Source organism: Marmota flaviventris, chromosome 7, assembly GCF_047511675.1.
Source record: "Marmota flaviventris isolate mMarFla1 chromosome 7, mMarFla1.hap1, whole genome shotgun sequence".
In the NCBI taxonomy this organism is placed as follows: domain Eukaryota; kingdom Metazoa; phylum Chordata; class Mammalia; order Rodentia; family Sciuridae; genus Marmota; species Marmota flaviventris.
The window spans coordinates 116,949,541-116,975,650 of record NC_092504.1 but is presented as its reverse complement, the minus strand read 5'-3'; the positions used below and the strand labels follow the sequence as shown (position 1 = coordinate 116,975,650).

The following is a 26,110-nucleotide window of genomic DNA, read 5'->3' as shown; positions in this document are numbered from 1 at the left end:
TCTAAGAAAAATTAAAATGAGAACTAAAATATAGATAAATTTCTTGGTACAACAAAGTAAGAATTATTGCCTGGTGAGGTGACACACACCTGTAATCCTTGCTACTTGGGAGGCTAAGAAGAAGGGTAGCAAGTTTGCAAGTATAAGGATGGCCTAGGCAACTTCTTGAGACTCTGTCTCAAAAAAATAAAAAGGGCTAGGAATGTAGCTCAGAGGTAGAGTACTTGCCTGGCAATATGCAAGGCCCTGGGTTCAATCCCTACCACCTCAAAAAAACCAACACGTAAGGATTATTAATGGATTTCAGACACTTGTGATATTTGACTTTGTATCTTTACGTGGTATTTTTAAAACTTTTTCTGATCTTTAATCTTAACCTTAACTATAGCACCCAAATATCCTTTATTCCTTAATTTTTCATAATAGTTTTGTTTTAGTTTTCTTAGCAAAGGGTAACACATGTTAATTGTTGGAAGGGGGAAGAAATAAGCAAAAGTAAGGAACTAAAAATCATGTGTTACCTATTATCCAAAGATAATCACTGTCAGATTAGTGCTTACGGTCCTTTATTTTTCTATGAAGACATTTTGAAAATATATTCATATCATTAAATATTCTTAAATAGGCTTTTGTAACAAATGATTGCATAGTAATTTTTAAAAATTCAGCTCTTGGACTGTTTTTTAAAATTTTTGCTATTGAAAACAATGCTTCCATAAAGCTCCTTAAGCATACATCATTATTCTCTGTGGCTAATTTATAAAAAGCAAAATTTCTCCATAAAAGATATGCATAAAGCTGAAGTTTTAAATACATACTACCATATTTCTTCACCATGTTGAGAGTATCCGTTTCCTTAAATCCTTTATTTTTTGACATTTTTCATTTGTTAGTCAAGAAAGTATATATCAGTGCTTTATTTTGCATCTCTTCAAGTAGGGATGGGGTCAAGCCAGGAACAGTGGTGCACGCCTGTAATCCCAACAGCTGAGGAGGCTGAGGAGAAATATCACAAATTCAAAGCCAGCCTTAGCAACTTAGTGACGCTTTAAGCAATTTGGTGAGCCCTATCTCAAAATAAAAAGGGCTGGGGATGTGGCTCAGTGGTTAACTGTCCCTGAATTCAATCCCCAGTACCAATAAAAAAGAGAATGGGGTTGGATATTTTTTACATATGTTGGCCATGAATATTTTATATATTCCTATCAATATACTGTTTTTTGATCTTTGTGTTATTTTTAAGAGATTTTTATTAACTATTATCTTTATGTTTAATATTTTTCAGATTTTTTTATTTTTTCAGATTTTTCAGTTATTTGTTTTTAATTTTATTAATAGTATTTCTTAATATAGTCTTTGAAAAAATCTCTTTCTTAGCTGCTATGTCAGTAAAAGAAGTCCTTCAAAGCTTAGTTGATGATGGTATGGTTGACTGTGAGAGGATCGGAACTTCTAATTACTATTGGGCTTTTCCAAGTAAAGCTCTTCATGCAAGAAAACGTAAGTTGGAGATTCTGGAATCTCAGGTAAGCTGCCAGAATTAAAAATAATGGATTTGAAGCTAATTTTAACTCTGTGCCTATTATACGCAAGGCCTTGGGTTCAGTCTTCAGCAGTGAAAAATAAATAATAGATTTGCTTTGTAACACAGAGATTTGTCTTAATCCTTTTTCATTAAGTGGTTTCCTTTAAATTTTTAGAATCCATTGTTTGGCTTAATGTATAAAGATAATCAACTTCTCTATTTTACTCCTGAACCATAGGGCTGGTAACCAGGCCTGGTGGTGCTCACCTGTAATCCCAGCTACTTAGGAGGCTGAGGCAAAATGATCACAAGTTTGAAACCGGCCTTAGCAACTGAGCAAGACTCCGTCTCAAAAAATAAAAAAAAAACTGGTGATGTAGCATAGTGGTAGAGTACCCTGGGTCCAATCTCTGGTACCACAGAAAGTAAGCAAGCAAACAAAAAATCGCAATAAGGTCAGCAGTAGAGCACTTGCCTATCATATATGAGGTCCTGAGGTCCTCGATTCAGTCCCCAGGACTGAAAAACAAATAAAACACAATGCAATGACCTTAGAATGTTTTAACTTTCATTTTCCCACATCATGATATTATTTTCTATTATTTTAGTACACAAATAGTTTTTAATATGTTCATAGGTATATATACAATCACCACTACAGTGTTCATCACTTCAAAAAGAAATCCTGGGGCTGGGGTTTAGGCTCAGTGGTAGAGCGCTCACCTAGCATGCGCGAGGCCTTGGGTTTGATCCTCAGCACCACATAAAAATAAATGAAATAAAGGCATTGTGTCCAACTACAACTAAAAAATAAATATTAAAAAAAAAAAAAAAGAAAGAAATCCTGGACCTTTAGCTTCAGCCTACCTCTCGCACTCAACCATAAGCAACCATTAATCTACCTTCTGTCTGTGTAAATTCCTTTCTCTGGACATTTTATATAAATGGAATCATAATGTATAGTCATTCGTAACTGACTTCTTTCTCTAAGATTCATTCATGGTGTAATATGTATCAGTACTCCATTTTTGTTTGTTTGTTTTGTGGTGCTGGGGATTGAACCCAGGGCCTTGTGTATGCAAGGCAAGCACTCTACCAACTGAGCTATATCCCCAGTCCTCAGTACTCCATTTTTATGGCCAAATAGCACTTCATTATATGGAGATAACCACATTTTGCATTCAAGTCTATTGGTGGACATCTGGGTTGTTTCTACTTTTTGGCTATTCTTAATGATGATACAGCAGTAGCATTGCTAGATCATATGGTAACTCTGTTTAACTGCCAGACTGTTTTCTAAAGCAGCTGTACCATTTTATAGTCCCACCATCAGTGTATGAAGGTTCCAGTTTATCAGTATCCTCCCTTCCAAAATTTATTACCTGACTTTTTCATTCTGACTTCTATTGGGTATGAAGTAGTATCTCATTGTGGGTTTGTTTTTCATTTCCCTGATAATTAAGGATGTTGGACATCTTTTCATGTGCCTCTTGGCCATTTCTGTGTTCTCCTTGGAGAAATATTTGTTATTTATTCATATCCTTGGCTCATATTTTAACCTTTTTTTTTTGGTACTGGGATTGAACCCAGGGGCACTCAACCACTGAGCCACATCCCCAGCCCTATTTTGTATTTTATTTAGAGATAGGGTCTTAGTGAGTTGCTGAGTGCCTCAGCCTCTTGAGCTGCTGGGATTATAGCTGTGAGCCACTACACCCAGCTATCTTAACTCTTAAACATGATGAAATGTGATGTGGCACTTTTCTGTCCTACTAGGGAATAACATGCCTATTTATCAGTCAGCAATTTTTAAAAGTTATACAATTAGAAACTTTATACAGAGTATTAATCAGCTTCCATTACTGTATGACATATCTGAGGTAACTAACTTAGAAAAGGTTCGTTTTGGCTCATTGTTTAAGAGGTTCCAGTCAATGAGCAATTGGCCCATTGCTTTGGGCCTGTAGTAAAGAACACATCATGGCAAGAGCAGAGAGTGGAGTAAAACTTCTTATATCACAGGTAGGAGAGCAAAGAGAAAGAGAAGGACAGATCCCACAGTCCCCTTTGAGGGCATGCCTTCAGTGTCCTAACTTCTTTTCACTAGGCCCCACCTCTTAAAGGTTCTACCACCTCCTAATAAAGCCACCCTGGGGACCAAGCTTTTAACACAAGGGCTTTAGAGGACATTCAAAATCCAAACTATAACACAGGATAATTTACTTTTAAGTCTTTTCAAGTTCCCATAACTTACATGTTCTGTCCTTCTCTAAATCCAGCATATTGTTTAGGGCTGGCTCCCTGTTTTCATAAACATTGTTCTCTTCCTTACTAACAAAGCACCTTTTTGTTGTTGTTTTTTATTGTACTGGGGATTGAACTGAGGGGTACTCTACTACTGAGTTATATCCCCAGCCCTTGTTATTTTGAGACAGGATCTTACTGAGTTGCCCAAGTAGGGTGGAACTTGGTGATCCTCCTGCCTCAACTTGTATAGTAGCAGGGATTATAGTCATGCACCACAGCTCCCAGCTCAAAGCACTTGTTGAGGAAGCCGTGTCCAAAAGATGTTCATCTTCCTAGATTCCCTTGTAGCTAAGTTTTGATAAATGAAATTTAAGTGGAAGAATAGATTTGAATTTCCTGGGAAACTTTCCTTTATCCTTATAAAGGCCAAGCTTCTTCCTTTTTTTTCTGTGATATGGTCATATTACAACCCAGAGTAACAAGCATAAGGCTGAAGACAATTCCCAAGGAATGGTATAGCCTAGATGAAAAGATCTGGGTTCTCTGTGGCACTTTGAAATACTGTATTAGACTTGGACTGCCTTACCTCTGTACTTACTACTTGAGCAAATTAAGTCTTCGTTTAATACAGTCTTGGATAAGTATTCTCTTATTTGTGGCTGTATTCTAAATGAATAGTTGCTTTGTAGACTTTCTTATAAATATGATTTAGATATTATATTAGTTATCTGTTGCTGTGTAAAAAAAAAAAAAAAAGAAAGAAAAACTGCATACCCCAGAGTGACTTCAAGAAACAAACATTGATGTTGTACCTTTTCTGTATATCTGAAATCCTGGCAAGATTTAGCTGGGTACCTCTGGCTGAAGGTCTTGCCTGAGGCTGTACTGTTGGCTAGGACTGCATTCTCATCTGGGAGAGAATATACTTCTAAGTTAAGTCCTGCTGTTACTGCATTTAGTTCTTGCAGGCTTTTGGACTCAGAGTCTCAATTACAGATAGCTTTTGGCCAGAGCCCCCTCTCAGTTGCCTACCACGTTGGTTTTTCAGTAGGACAGCTAACAACATGGCAGCTGGCTTCCCTTAGAGCCAGTGCATGTGAGAGAGTCCAAGACAGAAGAAACAACAGATTTTTTTGTATTTTTTTTTTAATTGTAGATGGACACAATACCGTTATTTTACTTATTTATTTTTATATGGTGCTGAGAATCAAACCCAGTGCTGCTTCACATGTGCTAGGCAAGTGTTCTATTACTGGTTTTTTGTATCTTAATCTTGGAAGTGACATCCCATTGTTTTTACCTCATTGTATTCCTTAGAAATAAGTCATTAAATTTAGCTCCTACTTGAGAGATTATATATGGGCACAAATACCAGGAAGCAAGGATCATTTGGGTCATAGCATACTTACCACAGATTTTTAAATTCTTAATTTTTTACATGTATATGTCTCATCTTCTCAATTTTTTTTTATTTTAAAAAATGCTTTATTGAGGAATAACTGGCATATAAAAACTGTTCATATTTAACATAATTTGATAAGCTTTGACATACATGTAAGTACATAAAACCATCACAATCAAAAAAATTGAACATAATCATAACATCTGAAAGTTTTTCATTCCCTTTGTATCTTAATTTTTTTTTTTAGTTGTAGATGGACACAATACCTTTATTTTGTTTTATTTTTTAAAATATCTTTAAAAAAAAAAAAACATTTATTTTTTAGGTGTAGATGGACACAACACAATGCCTTTATTTTTATGTGGTGCTGAGGATCGAACCCGGATCCCACCCGTGCTAGGGGAGCACTCTAATGCTGAGCCACAATCCCAGCCCCCCTTTATTTTATTTGTTTATTTTTTTTGTGGTGCCAGGGATCAAACCCAGTGCCTCATACATGCTAGGCAAGCACTCTACCACTGAGCCACAGCCCCGGCCCTTTTCATGACTTTTAAGCAGTTGTCCCTTGGTGTTGACAGGAAATTGTTTTAGTAACACAAGGCTACAAAAATCTGCTGAGGGCTGGGGATGTGTGCTCGCCTGGCACGCATGGGGCGCTGGGTTAGATCCTCAGCACCACATAAAAATGAAATAAAGATGTTGTGTCCACTGAAAACTAAAAAGTAAATATTAAAAAAAAAATCTGATACTTAAGTCTCTTTTATAAAATGGTATAGTATCTTCATATGACTATACACATTCTTTTGTACACTTTGTCACGTCTAGGTTATTTACAATACCTAATGCAATGTAAATGTTGTTATACATAATGTTGGGACATAAATAGTTGTTATATTCTATTGTTTAGAGAACAGTGAGTAGGATTTTTAAATTCATACATGCCAGATGTTGTGGCACATACCTGTAATCCCGGCTGCTTGAGGCCTGAGACAAGAAGATCACAAATTTGAGACCAACCTGGGCAACGTAGCAAGATCCTATCTCAAAATTTAAAAAGGGTTTGGAATATAGCTGAGGGATAGAGTGCTTATCTAGCAAGTATGAGGCCCTGGATTCAACCCCTACTGCTGCAATCAAAAAAAAAAAAGTCTGTCATATTCAGTACTGGTGCACATTTTTTCCCTGAATTTTTCAATCCGTGGTTGACTGAATCAATGTTGGTAGAACCCACATGTACAACTGTATATGAACTCTTTCTTTTGATTAAGATTAATGTGTGGGCTGGGATTATGGCTCAGTGGCAGAGTGCTTGCCTCACACATATAAGACAGTTCAATCCTCAGCACCACATGAAAATAAATGATTAAAATAAAGATATTATGTTCATCTATACCTAAAAATTTTTTTTAAAAAAGATCAACATGGTGTATCTTTTTCTGTTTACTTTTAATCTTTTCTTGTGTTTTCTACTTAAAGAATGTTTTCTATAAGGAACATATAGTTGGGTCTTTGTTATAATCTGATAATTTCTGACTTTTAATTATAGTGTTCAGATCATTTATATTTAATGTGATTATCAATGTAGTAGTTATAGTAAGTCTGCCATCTTATTACAAGTCATTTTTAGGTTATTTGAGGACAAGGATTATATTTACTTTGAACAAATAGTGATTATTTGAGTACTTAACATTCCTGATAGTGATTATTTGTCCCTAAAATTAGGCATAATGAGTTCTTATTGTACTTTTCTTAGTTGACTTCAGTAAGCCAGAGAATTCTTTACCTTTGAGGGAAAAGGCCAAAGAAACCATTTTTATTTTTTCACTTCTGGGTTTACTATAATCTCTATTTAGAAAGTGGGGATACCTGGCAAATCTTAATAAAGCAAGATTATTGTTGTACTCTGAATTTAACTATTTAAAAATTGAACTTGAATGACTAGAGAATAGGGTGTTCTAATTTCTACTGCTCTGTGTTTCTGGGAACATGCTTGTGTAAGTAAGAGGTTGACAACCTAAGCCAAATTTGCAAAAGACATCATGTGAATTAGGAACTGTCAATATGCCACTTTCCCCACTGGCCCAAGAGTCAGCATCCAATGACACACCCCTCTTTCCACTCCCACTTACAAGCTAGAGGTCAAAGCTTAATCTGACACACCTATAATTCTTACTTCTGCTTGTAAGTCAGAAGTCAAGTCAGAATCTAACACATAGACAAAGATACTGTACCTCCTGTTCTAAGAGCTCAGAAGGAATCATAGTTTTGTTTCTCAACTAACTATAGAATCTTAGAAGTTTTTCTTAAGCTTTTTAAAGCCTCAGTTTCTCAATTTGCAAAAAAGAGGTTATACCTATTTCCAAGGGTTGTAATGAAGATTAAGTGATAAATATGTACCTTTTACATATGGTGGCCACAGATTGAAGCTGTATCAGTACTCATTGGGGAGTGTATACTGTAAACTTATTTATTCAATCAGAATAAATATTTGAGGGTCTAATATGTGCAAATCATTTTATCAGATACTGAAGGTGATTCAAAAAAGTATTTTAAAAAAAAAAGTGGGTGCAGTGGCGCACACCTATAATTCCAGCAGCTTGGGAGGCTAAGGTAGGAGGATTACGGGTTCAAAGCCAGCCTCAGCAACAGTAAGGTGCTGAGCAACTCAGTGAGACCCTGTCTCTAAATAAAATACAAAATAGGGCTGGGGGTGTGGCTCAGTGGTTGAGTGCCCCTGAGTTCAATCCCCAGTACCAAAAAAAAAAAAAAAAAAGTTAAAGTCCATGCTTATAAGAAATAAATGTGACCTGTGCTGGTGGATGGATGAATGGAGAGAGAGAATAAGATAGATAGGAAGGAAAGAGTAAAATGAATGAAAAGTAATATGTGACAAACTTCCTGATAGAAAAAGGCTGCAAGTGGCCGGGGGATTTATATAAAGATTCAAAGCATTTGGTTGATGTTGAATTGAACCAGATTCCACATTCAAGGTTGCAGTCAAGGATCAGCTTATTCTACATATGCCAAAGGATAATGTTAACTTCCTTTGAGTTTCTTGTTAATTACTTCCAGATTGGGATGGGGGAAGGAGGAATTCTTAATTTCCTTTCTTTCTTCTCCCATCATTCCTGAACTGTAATGGCTTTAGTTCTGCCAGTGATTCTAATTATGTGCAGGAATGTACTTGTCTCTTGAGAATGGACATTCTTATAGTAGATCTGAAAATTAAATCAGGAAACACATTTTTTTCTCCTTGCCTTTAGATTGTATGTGTTGATCATTATTAAAGACATTCTAAAAGCCTCATGGTTATAATTTATGTTAAACTTTTTCTAAGATAGCAAACAAACCAGCAGCTGTATGGATTGTGTTAACTTCTACAGATATTTACTGTGTGCCTGCTCTGTACATGCACTGTTGTTAAGTTTTGGGGGCAATATAAATAAAATAGAATATGTGGTTTTTGTTTAGAGAATTTATACTTTATTTGGTTAGGCTTGGTGAATACCTCACATAGTTAATTACCTTTTTGTAAAAAATTAATTATGTAATGGTTAATGCCAAATACTAATCTTTGCTGTCTGTCCTAATTGCTATACAAATTTAGATGATGGCAGGCTTTTTATATTTATATACTTAACTACAGGAAACTTCTTTCTTTCCTTTTTTTTCAGAGAGAGAGAGAATTTTTAACACTTATTTTTTAGTTTTCGGCGGACACAACATCTTTGTTTGTTTGTATGTGGTGCTGAGGATCAAACCCCGGGCCCACGCATTCCAGGAGAGCGCGTTACCGCTTGAGCCACATCCCCAGCCTCCCTTCTTTTTTTTCTTTTTTTTTTTTTTTTTGGTACTAGAGATTGAACCCAGGGATACCTTACAACTGAGCTATACCCCCCAGTTCTTTTAATTTTTATTTTGAGACAGGGTCTTGCTAAGTTACTGAAGCTGGCCTCAAATTTGAGATCCTTCTGCCACGGCCTCCCAAGTCATTGGGATTACAGGCATGCACAACAGCATCCAGCTAAAGATACTTGTTAGAAACTTTTGAGCTGAAAGTTGGGTAGATTTAGATGGATGGAGGAGATCTGTAAAGAGGAATAGAGGGAATATTTATTGAGCACTTAACCAGACACAGTTTTAAGAGCTTTTGCATATTTTACTTCCTTTGATTCATATACCTGCATGATATAGATAGTATTAGTTCCATTTTTCATGTGAAAAAATTGAGGCACCAAAAGGCACCAAAGAATAACTTTTTCAAGGTTACAGTATTAGTAAACAGCAAAGCAAAATTCAAATCAAGGCATTCTAACTCTGTGGTTCATGATCATCATAACCAGAGATAAACAAAACTGTAAAGCAAATTATAGTCACAGGGTAGTTGGTGAATATACAATTTTTTGTTGTATAGTAATAGAAAAATAAAATTGAAAATTAGATTGAGGCCTTGTTATTATGGGATGTGTTGGCACTTGGTTGAATTTTTTCTTGTCCACCAAGCAGGGGAGGCTAAACAGTTCTCTGTTAGAATATTTATGGGTGTTTTGCTGAACTAATAGCTTAAAACAATTATAAGCTTTGAAAATAGTGTTGTTACATTCTACTATTAAGTGAAACTTTCCCCCCCTTTTTTTTTTGTACTTTTTTTAGCTGTAGATGGACACAATACCTTTATATATTTGTTTATTTTTATGTATTACTGAGGATTAAATCCAATGTCTCACATGTGCCAGGCAAGCACTGTACCACTGAACCACAATTCCAGCCCCTCCCCCTTCTTTATTTATATGTAATTAATATTTTATTAAGTTTGCTGAAAATAATTTGAGATGTAGTGATTTATTTCTGCTGAGCTGAAGTAAGTATTTGGACTGAGTTAAAGAAATAGTTGTTAAACTAGCCTTTGTAGATAACTGTGACACAAATGCATTCCTAAAGCCTTTTCACATAAATTAATGATTTTAGTAATATATGGTTAACTTCAAGAAAAGCTTTATGTGGAGATGATAGAAGTGGAAATTTATGCTTTAATTTGCTAGTTCTGAAAATATAGATATGTTTTCTGAAATGTAAGTATGTTTTGGTATTTGAATGATGGCAGAAACAGCTGTTTTTGCTCAGTAGAAAGTAGAACTGACCTGATCCTTGTCTCTAATTTTTTTTTTTTTTAAAGGTACTAGATATTGAGCCCAGGGGTACTATAGCACTGAGCTACATCCCCAGCCATTTTTCTTTTTATTTTGAGATAGAGTCTTGCTAACTTGCCCATACTGGCCTTGAACTTGTGTTCTTCCTGCCTCAGCCTCTGAGTAGCTGGGATTAAAGATGTGCACCACTGTGCCCAGCTCTCATAAGTCGTTATTGCAGTTTTACTGTGGATTTATATGTAATTCAAACTCTGAAGTGAAGTGGCACTTCTCTTTCCTGAAGGATGCGTAGAAATTATTAAAAATCAAGAATGGAATTGAAGTTAATCTTAAAAATAACAATTCATTAATTTAGACAACTTCATTAGTGTGGCAGCAACTATATAGTAGTTTCTAATGCATTTTTGTTTTAAGTTAAAGGTCAGAATTTTGAAAATCAAACTTTATTTTTCCTGGTCTTCCATAGTTCTTCATCCAAGTTTTGATTTACAACCCATTTATCACTAGCAGAAGGTAGTTTAGAGGGTAGATTTTCTAGGAGTCAGGGTATTAATAAGCATTACACTGATCTGGATTTTGATATATTAGCTTTAGGAGACACTACATTTTTTGTGTGTGTGTGGTGCTGGGGATTGAACCCAGGGCCTTATGCATGCGAGGCAAGCACTCTACCAATTGAGCAATATCCCCAGCCCCCTAAAAGATATTCTTAGGAAAATTATGAACTGGGTTTTTTTTTTTTTTTTTTACCAATATTTGGAAATGAGTAAATGGAATTCTTTCAGCTAAAACTGAGTGTAAAAAGTGCAGGTCTACTTTTTTTTAATTAATTTTTTTGATTTATATATGACGGGGAATGCATTACAATTCTTATTACACATGTAGAGCACAATTTTCCATATCTCTGGTTGTATACAAAGTATATTCATACCAATTCATGTTTTCATATCTGTATTTTAGATAATAATGTCCATCACATTCCACCATCATTTCTAACCCCATGCCCCCTCCCTTCCCTTCCCACTCCTCTGCCCTATCTAGAGTTCATCTATTCCTCCCATGCTCCCTCTCCCTATTCCACTATGAATCAGCCTCCTTATATCAAAGAAAACATTCGGCCTTTGGTTTTTGGGGATTGGGACTTCACTTAGCTTTATCTTCTCTAACTCCATCCATTTACCTGCAGATGCCATGATTTTTATTCTCTTTTATTGCTGAGTAATATTCTATTGATAGATATGCCACATTTTTTAATCCATTCATCTGTTGAAGGGCATCTAGGTTGGTTCCACAGTTTAGCTATTTTGAATTGTGCTGCTTTAAGAAGCCACATTGATGTGGCTGTGTGCAGGTCTACTTTTGAGCTGTTAAAAAGATTAACTTTTTGTGTGTATGCTTCACAGAGGATTAAATCTAGGGCCTCAAGTGTGCTAGGCAGGTGCTCTGCCACTAAGCTACATTCCCAGTCCCTTTAAATTTTTTTTTTTTTTTTTTTGAAATAGATTCTTGCTAAGTTATCTAGGCTGGCCTCAGATTTATGATTTTTCTGCCTCAGCTTCCCAAGTAGCTGGGACTACAGGCATGCACCACCATACCCAGTGATAACTTGAAACATTTTTTAATAAAAATAGATGTTACCTCATTTAGTTCAGTCAATGTTTAGTGAATGCTTGCCATAACGGACACTGTGACTGGTAAGAGGAACACATAAATGAATTGGGTAGCGTCTCAAGTCTGAACAGTCTAGAAAAGAGATACACATATCAACAATTCACTGTGATGTGTGCAGTACTGAAGAATGATGGTTTTTACAAAGAAGGGTGAAAGTCAGTTCTGCTTGAGGGAAGACTTTGCAGAGACATTTTAAGTCATTTCTGCAATTCCCTATGAGAGTTCATAGGGAATTGAAGGTTGAAGGGCATTCTAAGTAAGAATCAGCATATTAAGGCTGTATAGCTTAGGATTTAAGAGAGTTGACTCTAGAGCCAGAGTCTCGATTGAAATTCAAGTTCTCCCATTTGCTAGAAACCTCTTGTGCCTCCGTTTTTTCTTCTGTGCTTCATAGGGTAGCAGTAACAAATAAATGTTATATTTTGGCTGCTTCTAACAATGATTAATATATGGTAAGTGACTTAGCTTTTATTATTGTGTGCAAGTGTGTATAGAACCACACGTAATGTGTGAAAGAATCTTCAGTTGTCTGATGGCTTAATCATGAGTGAGGGATGAATGAACTCTATATAGTTAGATTGGTAGACTCCATATATGCAAGTTGAAATTTTTTGGGTGTGAAAGACAAAGACTGATTTTAGAAAGATTATTCTATTGATAATATGGAGGGTTATTAGGAGCATGCACCATCATATTGTCCAGGTGGTTGGGGAAAATAAACTGGGGAGATATTTAGGATATAGAATCTATAGTAGTGGGTCGTGTACGGTTTTAGTGCATAAAGTTCAGATTTAAAAATAAGTAATTTTTATCCAGAGATTTCCCATCTTTGTGTGGGGGAGGGGGAACATATGGCATCTGTCTATGTACAGTCAGCTGTCCTTATTCCCAGCTTCCACAATCACAGATTCAACCAACTGTGACTCAGAAATATTTGAAGGGAAAAAAAAAAATCACATGTGTGCTGAAAATGTACAGACCTTTTTTGTTTTGTTTTTTGTGGGTTTTTTTTTTTTTTTAATGTGCTGGGGATGGATCCAGGGCCTTGTACATGCTAGACAAGTGCCATAGAACTGAGCTACATCCCGAGTTCCCAGACCTTTATTTTTACATGCCATTTTTTACTAAACAATGTAGTATAAGAACTATTTATTTTATAGCATTTATATTATATAAGGTATTATAAGTAATCTAGGGGTGAATTAAAGTACACAGGAGGATTGTACAAGTAACATGCAAATTCACCATTTTGCGTATGGAACTTGTACATCCATAGATTTTGATGTCATCAGGGAGTCCTAAAACAAGTACCCCAGAGATACCCGGGGATGATTATACTCTAAAAAATCAGGTTTAATGAAGCCTAGATGAGGACAATGTTAACTTTTTTTTGAGACAACACATATACACAAGCCTTACATAGCCAGTACAGTTTTTTCAGGCTACAAACTTATGTATGGAAAAATTAAAATTGGTGCCTCAATTTTAAATTTGAGCCCATTCTACCTGGTAGTTCAAAACGTGAGTGTGCCAATTTAGAGCAGATCAGTTACTTCAAAGATTGTTTCAATAAAGTGAGGTACACTCAACCAGTTTTAGAGTCTCCCCCTATCCCCACTTGCCTATCTTCTCTTCAGGATGAGTAAGTATTATGTAGGAATGGTTTTGGTAGAGATTAGTTCTGGCTGGCATCCACTGAGATTTACAACATCACACATTAGATCCATAGGTATCTCCAAGCTGGCATCAGCTAAAATGTTGGTGTCCCTGCTTGGTCCTCAGCCTTGCAACTGCACCTTCTCTCTAGGTCTGTGCACACTCCCTCATAGATAGGTGCTCTCCCCCTCCTTCAGCCTAGCCAGCTCTCCAGACCACTCTAGGTCTGTAGGAATGAGGTGGAGCTGTCTGTCACAGACCCATTGCTCAGGTATCACATGCAGGAGTGCTTCCGTATGCAACCTGTACTGTGTTGTTGTGGGTACTTCATGTGAGGCTGCTGCTTCCCAGAGCTCCAGACAAGAAGTGATGGTATTCTCTGTACCTGTATCTTGCAGATTTTCTAGGGTCTCTAGTTGCATTCCTCCTACTGTAATTGTAGGTTGGGCAGGGCCCTTATAAGAAACCATCCAGTGTCCATAGTTCTTACTTGTTCCTCAGAATCTCTCCCTCCTGTCCTAACTTCAAATGTCATCTGAAGAGAACAAAGCAGGACTGATTCAGGCTGTTCTTATATTTTTCTGACTTAAACCTAGACTTTGGCTTCTGAAACAATAAAAGGAAAAATAAATCTATTGTTCCTTTTCGGTTCTGTCATTGAAGTTTGTCTGTTCAGTCAGAAGAAAGATCACACTTGCCTTATTCACATATCTAAAGTGTGAATGTCTCAAACCAAGAACTGTATATTCTAAAGAAAATACAATATACTTTCTTCCCCTAGAATACAACACAAAGCTGGACAGAGTAGTCACTAAACTGTTTGAACAAATGAACACATGAGGTCACTGACTAACTTCTAAACCATGTTCTTATGAGCTTCAAAGTTCTATAATTTGTTTTTCTGCAGGTAATGGAATTTCTGATTAGCACTGGTGTAAACAAGTGGAAGTTTATTTTTCTCACATAAAGTTTGGAGATACATGTCTATTGGTGGTGGCTCAGTGATAATCAGTCATTACCTTTGTGATTCTCTCGGCCTTTCCATCATGATCACAGGATGACTGCCACAGTTCCTCTTGTTTTATCTGATGCACAAGGAGGAAGGAAAGTTGCCTGGGTGTCTGTTTCCCTGCCAGAGGACTTTTGCTTAACTCTTACTGACTGAAATTGTCATAATGCCCCTTGTAGAGGAAACTGGAAGTGGAAATTAGTGTGAGAAGAAGAGAATTGGAAATAGATTAAATGAGTCAGTCACCTAAAAGTGTTGATCAAGAGCATAATGATAAAAATAGGATATTATCATATGAGATTTGAGAATAACTATAGTACAATCAATCAGATAATAAAGTACCTGATGATTCATTCTCTGTAAATACATGGGGTTATATAGACAGTCCTCTTTATCTTTGGGTTCCTTGCTGTTTGGTTGTAAGACTGATAACACAGCTGTTATTTCATATGCATCAGATAATAATGTCTGTTTTGATTTTCCTTGAAATATGGAACTGTTTGACCAGTTGCCTATTTGTTACAGATAATCCTTTTTTGCTAGTTTTGCTGAACAAGTATATCTTCATTGTTTATACCTGCATAAATAGTGTCTACAGAGATTGTTCCACTTTTTTAATTGCCATAGTTTCTTATTTCAGAAATTTTGGCTTTGTCATTGAAAAAATTCTTCTTGATTAAATATACCATTTTATTATAATATGCTGTGTCAAAACAATAATCGTAGCTAAGTTTATGCTCTGTAGCTTAAAATATTTTTTTCTTGAAGATTCTTCATTCAAAATTCTTTTGAACATGTGTTTATTCATATTTTAAATATATACAAATGTAATGCATTAGTACATGCTTAAAGAGGCAGGGTTCTCATTGGAAAATACGCTTCAGTGTCCACATGACCTGGGTTCAACCAGCCCTATTGTCATTTATTAAATGTCCAATTACTTAGTCTCGTGGGATCTCATTGTCTTTATCTGTAAAATGGCAATAATAAAACCTGCAGTGAGACCATGCGTGCAGTGAATCCTCTACAGTGCTTGGCTTTCTGGAGGCTTTCCACCAGTGACAGCTGCTATCATAACAGCTAAGTGACTGTTTTTGTAGCAGAGAGAACAGATTGTGTGACTGACTACATTTCTAGTTGTTGCTGTTATCATTGTTTTTTAAAACTTGATGGAAGAAAAACAATGTATAAAGAAGAATGTGACTATAAAATTTTTTTTGAAATGTCATCACTTGCTTTTTTAGTTAGGATTGTCAAGGTGGATTCAGTTTGTAAATATGAATCTAGTTTTGTAAAAGATACTGCAGCTTTCTCAGTAAAACTTATAAAATCAAGCCAGTTTTTCTCAATGGAAATTCTTTCAGTATTTATTTGTTTTTTTATTGTGCTGGAGATTGAACCCAGAGCCTTGTGAATGAGAGGCAAGCACTCTACCAGCTGAGCTATACCCCCAGCCCTCGATTTTATAGGGCACAATCCTTTCAAATAGTTTGTTTTTTTTTTTTTTTTTTTTTAATTTTGGTACTGGGGATTTAGCCCAGAGGTGCTTTACCACTGAACAACATCCCAACCCTTTTTTCAATATTTTTTTTTTGAGACAGGGTCTCACTAAGTTGCTTAGGGCCTTGCTAAATTGCTGAGGCTGGTTTCTCAAACTTTCAATCCTCGTGTCTCAGCCTCCCAAGTTGCTGGGATTACAGGTGTGCACTACTGGACTCAGCTTAGTCTCCCCAATTATAAAGAAGGGTTAGTTCATTTGTTGCACTGGACTCTTCATTTTTTCTTCTAGGATTCATGAGATTTCAGCTGTCAACCAGTATAGTCTCAGGTTAAATAAATGTATTTTTTCTGTTAAAACGTTTTGAAAGCAGGAAGAATAACTCAGTTGTAGACACCATCCTTGACATACTAGGGGTCCACAGCCTGACCCCTTTTTGCTATGAACATTCTTCTCATCTCTATGGCTTCCGTTTATATACTCTTGGATTCCCCGCTCTTTACCTCCTGCCTATACCTCTGGGCTGAGTTCTACACCATGTTTCCGCTACCTACCATACAACTCTCCCTAGACAATTTGTTCAAAACTCAGTTCTTTACCCAAAAGTGTTCCTCTTTGTATTTTAGATTCTGAAGCCATTGTCTACTTAGTCATCCAAACCTGAAACCTGGTAGTTACCTTGGATTTTTCTCTTTCTTTTCACCATATCCATTTGGTACCAAGTATTTGTTGACTGAATCCTGATGACTCTCAAATCTCTCCCTTCCTCTCCATCCCTACTGCTACTGTCTTGGCTTAGACTCTCATTATCTCCAGCCCAGAATTTTGAATTAAGTGTTTTCACTAGTCTCTCTGCATCCTTCACTTTCTCCCATCTGCTATAATAGTTATCATTAATGCCTTGGATTGTTTCCCAATTTTAAATAATAAAGTCCAGATTCCTCAGACTGGCTTTAAGGCCCTCTGTAATCTAACTCCTGCCACTGGTCAGCCTGCGAACCCACTGTTGCCCCTTCTCTAACCCTGCACACCACTCATGCCAAGTTGTTTACAGCTTCCTGAATGCCATTCCCTTGATATCTTTGTGTCTTTATGTGCTGTGCCTTGCTTGTGCTTTTTACTTGTCTAACTAGCAAACTCCAACCTGTCCATTTAGCTGAAACATGTATCCATTATGAACCACCTCAAAAGTCTTCTCTTCTGGGAAGATTTTCATCCCTTTCTCCTGAGCAGAGTCTAATACTTCTTTATGCTATGACTATCTTACGTATATTTCTTTTATAGAGTGATATCTTCATGTGTCTTATATCTTGGCAGATGTTCTTAGAGGGCAGGGATTATATCTTAATCATTTTCATCCCCAGCATGGAATCCAGTACTAAAACACATTGGGAAATAGAGAGACATAATAAATGGTGAATGAATACATAAATCAATACACAATGGCCTGGTTTTAGTTCCAACTATTGTGTATTTATTCTAGGAGCCTTAGTCCCTGGCCAGTTTCTTTTCCTCACAATCCTCAGTGTACAATACTGAAGATAATTTTTAATAAGTATTCATAATTATAATAATATTAAACATTTTTTAGAACTCAGCCTCCAAAATACATACTACAGGAAAATTATGTATATGTTAAACTCCATCATTTCCTTTTCTACCACTTTACCCAAATTAATTTTGCTGGACCCTAGCTTAGCATTACCCAAAATCTGTGGCAAAATACATAATAGGTATTACTTAAAAGGAAGTTCTGTAATCAAAGGAATTTGGAGCACCCTAGGTTAACAAAAATAAACTAGTTTAAGTATTCTGTGGCTTTAACATGCTATTATGCATCGTGAATCTTATTTGACCCATGCTATGAGGGATTGATATTTCATAGAAAACACTGCCTGAGTTTATGTGTTTACTATAGCAAATAAGAGTACGTATTTACTGTCTTAGACTGCCTTCTTCTCCCCAGAGCGGGTATGTATTCTATGTTGATACCTAAATAGTCTCACCAGTTGGCAATCATTTCCCAAAATGTCAACTTTCCCTTTCCTGATTAAATACACCTATGTCAAATCTCTCAAAGAACCTAACCTATATTCCTTATTCCTAACAATTCCCTCCTTATCAGGCCCATAGGTGTAGTAGTCAGCTTTCTACTAGTGTATGTGTAGGGGCTGCTTTATAGATCAGACATTTATTTGTTCTCTTTATCCATTTAGCTTACTTCAGATTTGTATCTCTTACGTGAATTAGCAAGCAAGAACTTTTCAAGACATAAAAACTACATATTTTCCTAATATTTTAAAATATAGGCATTTGCATTTTTCTGTAATAAATTTGAAAGTTCACCATGGATCCAAAAAAAAAAAAAAAGTTTTGCCTACTAAAACTGCTATTTGTGTATGTGTGTGTGTGTGTTACTAGAGATTGAACCCGGGGCCTTGTGCATGTTAACCAAGCACTCTACCACTGAACTACATCCTAGCCCTTTTTTAAATTTTTTATTTTGAAGACTCAGACTTGGTAGCATCTGCTTGTAATCCCAGCGAATCAGGAGGCTGTGGCAGGAGCAATTTAGCGAAGCCCTAAGCAGCTTAATGAGACCCTGTCTCAAAATGAAAAATAAAAAAAAGGGCTGGTGTGGCCCAGTGGTTAAGTGCCCCTGAGTTTAATCCCTACTACCAATTTTCTTTTCTTTTTTTTTTTTTTTAATTCTGAGACAGGTTCTCCCTAACCTTCCCAGGCTGTCCTTACTTGTGATCCTTCTTCCTCAAACCTCCTGAGTAGCTAGGATTATAGGTGTTCACCACTGAGACCCAGCCTGGTGACATTTTTTTATATATATATATATATACATGAATCAGGATGCTTTTACAGCCCCCCCCCCACACACACACACACCCCACACACAAAGTATATCCTAATTGGCTTAAATAACAGGGAATTCATTATCTGATATAACAAGTTTGGAGGAAGGCTTTATCAAGATTGGTTAATCCCATATGTCTAGACTGACTTCTCTGATGTTTTTTTAGCTTTCCTTTTGTGGATACAAGTAGTTATTGCTGCTACTCTTTGACAGTGTCCAAAGCAGAAAAAAGACATTTTATACATCTCTCTCTTTATCCAGAAGGAAAATCCTAGAATGCCCTCTTTCCCAAGTAGGGAAGACTTCCCTTATGTCTCACTGGCCAGGTATGAGTTACATGCTTACACTGAAAGGATCTAAGCCAACAAAATTCATGCTCTGGGAAGCGACCCATTCTTTCAGAGCACATTGCCACTCTAATCTGAAAAAAAAAAAAATTGGAACTCTGTAAAGAAAGTCTTTGGAGGGGAAACTAATAGGATCTGCCAAATTATATCTATTTGCATTTTAAAATTAGACCTTTAAGTCCCAGGTACTTAGGAGGCTGAGAAAGGAAGGACACTTGAGACCGGCCCAGGCAACAAAGAGAGATTTTGTCCCCTTTACCACCACCATTCCAAAATGTCATGCCCTTTAAATTGAATGCTTTTATTACTTCTCTCGTGGTTGGAGTGACACAAAGATTGGAGTTAAGAGAGAAAAACATATAAACTATTTTTATTGGCAAGTAATTTTAAATAGCAAAAAGTTAAAGTAGTTAATGTTACAGCTTTTGACACTTTCATGAATTTTATGATAAGAACTTTAAGATGTCAGAAAATTTTTTGTAAATTTTTTTTTAGTTGTAGATGGACACAATATTTTATTTATTTATTTTTATGTGGTGCGGACGATCGAACCTAGCATGTATGAGGCAAGTGCCCTACCACTGAGCCACAACTCCAGCCCCAGAAATTTATTTTTTTATATTTGTTTTGTTCTTATAGAAGATAGCTTAGGCTAACTTTCCACTTAGAAATTATTCTTTGTTGGGGCTGGGGATGTGGCTCAAGCGGTAGCGCGCTCACCTGGCATGCGTGCGGCCCGGGTTCGATCCTCAGCACCACATACAAAGAAAGATGTTGTGTCCGCCGAGAACTAAAAAAATAAATAAATATTAAAAAAAAAAGAAATTATTCTTTGCTATTGGAGCTTTGTGGTGGGTAAGGTTGAAAAGGCTGACTCTAAACTAGCTATAGAATTCCCTCTCTCATCCCCAAAACATTCTTTTGAGGTGGCCATTCTTTAAAAAATATATATTCCACCTGCAAGTCAACCAACCTGCAAATATTTACTCCACAAAAAAACTAGACCTACAATTTTGATGCCATGCCACCAGGTGGTGGCAGAGTGTCAAAACAATGGATTTCTTTAATTTTCCTGAGATAACCTTAATTTCAATTTGTTTTATCCCAAAAATGCATTTCAATAGTTTATGCATTTTAAAATTTTTCTATTAATGACATCTCTCACTGCTGTATGTATTTAGAAGTTTCACAAAAATAACACTGTTAATTGGGTGCCCTTTTTTGTTTAAAGTGAGCTTCTATTTGACCCAAAGGCAGTGTTCAAACTTCTGAGCCTGCATTTTATCAGATTTAGATAAGGGACCTTGTTTAGGTTCCCCAGGATTTATACTTTTTATAACCATAACTTTCCCACATTATAACTCTAAAAAAATAACTTACTTTAGATTAAATACAAAGCAACCTCAATCTTAAAATTTTTTAATTCTTCTATTTGTTAAAGCTATATGCATTTACCATTTCAATAATTTCTAACACTTCAATTTTACCACAAATCCTTGGTTTGGTTGAGGACATTGCTTATCTCTTAGTAGCACCAAAAACAGTATTAAATCTGTTTAATTTGAGCTGAGGGTATAGCCAAATAGGAGAACATTTGCCTAGCATGTACAAGGTCCTGGGTTCAATTTCCAGCAGGGTCAAAGAAAAGATACATGGGGGCTGGGGATGTGGCTCCAGCGGTAGCGCGCTCGCCTGGCATGGGTGCGGCCCGGGTTCGATCCTCAGCACCACATACAAACAAAGATGTTGTGTCTGCCGAAAACTAAAATGTAAATTTAAAAAAAAAAAAAAAATACATGATCAACAGTTATATGAAAAGATGCTAAATCCAATAATCAGAGAAATGCAAATTAACACAATAACAAAATGTTTTTTAATCATCAGATTATCAATCTTTTACATTGTCATCAGTGTACACTTTAGGGAACTTGAAGGGAGGAAACCTGTTATAGACTGCTGGTAAAAGAAAAAATGATGAAATTAAATGTTCGATTCACCCCCATTGGGTATAGCTATTATTATAAAAAGAAAAAAGTGTTGATAATGGTGTGGAGAAATTGGGAGTCCTGTATGTTGCTGGTGCGAATATAAAATAGTAAAGACTCTAGAAAACAATATGGTGGTTCTTTAAAAAGTTAAATAAACATGGGCCAGGCATGGTAGTGCACACCTGTAATCTCAGCGGCTTAGGAGGCTGAAGCAATAGAAGTGCAAGTTCAAAGCCATCCTCAACAATTTAATGAGGCTCTGTCTCAAAATAAAAAATGGGCTGGGGGGCTGCAGTTGCGGCACTTGCCTAGCATGTATGAGGCACTGGGTTCAACCCTCAGAACCACATAAAAATAAATAAATAAATAAAATGTAATGGGAATTTCCATGTCAGCATAAGTAGGCAGATTTACTTAATTTTTTTTAAATTTCTTTTAGTTGCACACAATGCTTTTATTTTTATTTATTTATTTTTATGTGGTGCTGAGAATCAAACCCAGGGCCTTGCATGCACCAGGCGAACACTCTACTGCTGAGCCACAACCCCAGCCCCTCTACTTTATTTTTTTAAAACAAAACAAAACAAAAAACTTTTTATTTTTAGAGCAGAGAACAAAACAAATATAAAAATAAATTTCTGGGGCTGGAGTTGTGGCTCAGTGGTAGGGCACTTGCCTCACACACACTGGATTTGATCCTCTACAACCAAAAATTAAAAAAAAAAAAAAAAGGCTGGGAATGTTGCTCAGTGATTAAGCACTCCTGGGCTCAATCCCAGATACACCCCCCCAAAAAAAAAGTTAAACAAAATTATATGATCCAACAGTTCCACTTTGACATATTTATCCAAAACAATTGAAAGCAACAGACTCAAACAAGATCTTGTACATCAGTATTTATAATAGTGTTATTCACAATAGTGGAAAGGGAGGAAACAATCCAGTTGTCCATTAGCAAATGAATGCATAAACAAAATGCAGTATATGCATGCAGCGGAAGATTATTCTGCCTTTAAAAGGGATGGAATTCTGATGTATGCTACAAAAGGTGGAACCTTGAAACAAACTATGTGAAATAAGGGGCTCAGTGCTAGAGTGCTCGCCTAGCACGCATGAGGCACTGGGTTCGATCCTCAGCACCACATAAAAACAATAATGTGTCCACCTAAAACTAAAAAAATACATAAATAAATAATTTTTTTAAAAAACTGTGAAATAAGCCTGACACAAAAGGGCAAATATATATGATTCCACATAGATATATAGATTAAGTTGACAAAAAGACAAAGTAAAATAGTGGTTATCAGGGTCTGCAAGAAAATGAAATGTGGAGTTATTGGTAAATTCATAGAGTTTCTATTTGAAGTAAAGACAAACTTCTAAAAATGGACCGTGGTGATGGTTACATAAGACTGAATGCACTTATTATTACTGGATTATACATGTTAAAGTGATAAATTTTATGTATATTTTCTACAACAAAAAAGAAATCTTTAAAGAAGTTAATTGTTCTTCTGTGATCCAGCAGATCTACTTCTAATGCACCTTATAGATATACTGCTGCATGAGCCAGGCATGATGGCACATGCCTGTAATCCTAGCTGCTTGGGAGGTTGAGGCAAGAGAATCATAAGTTGAAAGCCAGCCTGAGCAACTTAGGAAGACCCTGTCTCAAAATAAATTGAAAAGGACGGGTTGGGGATATAACTCAGTATAGAGCATTTGTCTAGCAGGGCCTGGGTTTGATCCCCAGTGCGAAAGAAAGGGAAGCAAAGAAAAGAAAGAAATAGTGAAAAAAAAAAAAATACCTCTGCATGTGCACAGACATATGTCAAATGACAGGAGTATTGATGTTTTGTGGGGACTTAAATAAAACAGCTATTAAGAGAGGAATGGAAGAATAAAGTAATAGTAGGTAGACATTAAAAAAGAAAAAAGAATGGCCACTAACAAATACCAAATGCTGGGAGGACACAGAGCAAAGGAACTGTCCATTCTTTGCTCTTGGAAATGCAAAATTGTAGTCTCTTTGGAAGACAGTTTGCAGTTTCTTATAAAACTGAACATTCTCTTGCCATATGATCCAACAATTGTACCCTTTGGCATTTATCCAAGTGAGTTGAAAACTTAATGTCAATGCAAAATCTACACACAAATGTTCATAACAGATTTATTTAAAATTGCCAAAACTTGAAAGCAATCAAGATGTTCTTCGATAGTTCAATGAATAAACAAACAAAATAATATCCATATGATGGAATAGTAGTCAAGATAAAAAGAAAGTAACTATAAAGCTGTAAAAAGACATGAGAGAACCATGTAGAGTGAAAGATGCCAGTTTAAAAAAAACTGTTTATGATTGCAACTATGACATTCTGAAAAACAAGAGACAGTAAAAAAAAATCAATGGCTGCAGGGGCTAGAAGGAGGGAGAGATGACTGGATGGAGCACAGGAATTTTTAGGGCAGTGAAACTGTTCTATGATCCTATAATAGTACATCATAGAATGTACCACACCAAAAATGAAATGTAAACTGTGGACTTTGGATGATAATGTAGTCAGTATAGGTTCATAAATTGTAGTAGCTGTAGTAAATTATAGTATCGTTTGGCGCAGAATAATAGGGAAGACTGGATAGATAGGGTTGGGGACATATGGGAAGTTGGTCAAACCTTTAAAACTGCTCTAAAAATAACGAGGTTTTTGTTTTGTTGTGTTTTTGTTTTTGTTTTTTAAAGAATGACATAGATCTGCCTAGTTATGCTGACATGGAAATTCCCATTATATAAAGGATAATCCCATATATGTTTTGGTCTGTATCTGAATAGAAAGCAAAAGAATGACGAGGATGCACACTAGGTTTTTACAAGGGCTGTCTCTGGGGATGGGGTTGTAGAGTTTGCATAAAAGCAGGGAAGCAAAGGAATTTTGCTTAAATGCGCCTGCATTGTTTTAGTCTTTTACAGTAAGAATGTGCTCATGTTTTAATCTATTGATAATGCATTCATATATTACTTATAACAAGAAAATAATATTTAAAATAATAGTTCTATACTCATTACATAGAAAACTTAAAAAGCATGTTCCTCAGTACAGAGATAAGCATTATTTAAATTTTATACATTTTCTTGTGGGTTTTTTTATTGTTTTGTTTTTTGGTTATAGATAGACTTTAATTGAGTTGTAGTTTTGGTTCCATATTTTAAAACAGCTTTATTCTGTAAAAATTTTTCAGTGTCATTAAAAATTCTTTGAATAGCTGGGCCTAGTGACACATAACTGTAATTCCAACTGCTTGAAGGGCTGAGGCAGGAGGATCACAAGTTCAAGACCAGCATCAGCAACTCAGTGAGACCCTGTCTTAAAATAAAAGTAAAGGGCTGGGTTTGTGGCTCAGTGGTAAAGTGCCCCTGTGTTCAATTCCCAGTACAAAAAAAAAAAAAGTGTGTGTTTTCTTTGAACATATTTTCTTCAACTGTCTGATTGTGACACATCTGTACTATGAAATATTGATTTAACGTTTCTCTAATGTTGAGACCTCATTGCTCACATCTGTATGTGTAACTATATCTTGAGAGTATTCAATATTTCCTTATGATCAATTTCTAAATGAAATATCACCTTTATTAAAAGATAGATATAATTTTGAAGTTGTAAATACTCTTAACAAGATTTTAATTGTATTAAAACAAAGCAAATTATTTTAAAGCATAAGCAAAAACCATAGAACATATTTTTCCATAGTACATGAATTTTAATAAAGCAGTAGACTGATGGGGTTGCTCTTGTTATGATCTCTCTTCCCTCATTTTCTGTTGTTAGTCATTCTTTCCCACCTATGAAAGTTTGTATTCTTTCTTTAATGCTTTGAAATTTCTTCATTTCTTAAAAAGAGCAAATCAAGATTCCAATACAGCCAGCTTGAATCAATCTTTCTGTTTCTCTTATGAATAGACAGTTCCTCCAGGCAGTGAATTAGCCCTTTGGAAAACATGGGAATTGTGTTTCTCTACCCTGAGTATCTGAAATAGGTGGCCTGGAATGCATTCAAAGAGAAACATTGTGTCAGATCCTCAAATCTAAAGATGAAATCCTGTTTTTACTTATTATAGGTAGTTTTTATTGTTGTTGCAGCTGTTGCCATTTGTTCTGAGTTACTAAATTTTTTTTAAAATTATAATAAGTCCATTCCCAAATTTAATTTAGCATTAAATTATTAATGGATTAATATAGTTGATTCTGGTTTTTTATTATAGAAATGTACCAGAAAAGGTTGCTTTTAAGGGAATCCTGTGCCAAATACCTTTTTTAAATATAGGGTATTATCCCTCCCTTTTTTTTTAATAAATGTGTGTTGTCTAATATTTAATATTTCTAAATTCAGAAATATTTTTGTAGTTCAGTCTACAGTATTAGCAGTAATTTGTTTTTACTTATGAACTAGATAATATCCCCACAGGATTTTTTTTTTTTAAGAATTTTTTTTCACAACACCTTTATTCTATTTATTTGTTTTTATATGGTGCTGAGGATCAAACTCAGGGCCTCACACATGCTAGGCAAGCAGTCTAGCACTGAGCTACGGCTCCAGCCCAGTATCCACAGGATATTGATATCCCGTGTATTCTAACTGAGTTTATTACTGCAAGAAAACAGTAGTTCTCACAGTTGTGGTACCCACAGCCAGTTGCATCAGCATCATCTGGAAACGGGTTAGAAATGCATATTCTTGGGCCTACCCCCATCCTA

At 35.9% G+C, this 26,110-nt stretch overlaps 1 protein-coding gene across 2 annotated transcripts in view; it reads left to right on the top strand.

Moving 5' to 3' along the window:
- The window catches only part of Mnd1 (meiotic nuclear divisions 1), a 57,553-nt gene that overhangs the window by 10,603 nt on the left and 20,840 nt on the right, over positions 1 to 26,110 (top strand). For both annotated transcript variants that reach the window (XM_071614868.1, XM_027926795.2), the window contains exon 4: positions 1,378 to 1,526. In XM_071614868.1, coding sequence (XP_071470969.1) covers positions 1,378 to 1,526 — 149 coding nt within the window. The remainder of the gene's footprint in view (positions 1 to 1,377; positions 1,527 to 26,110) is intronic.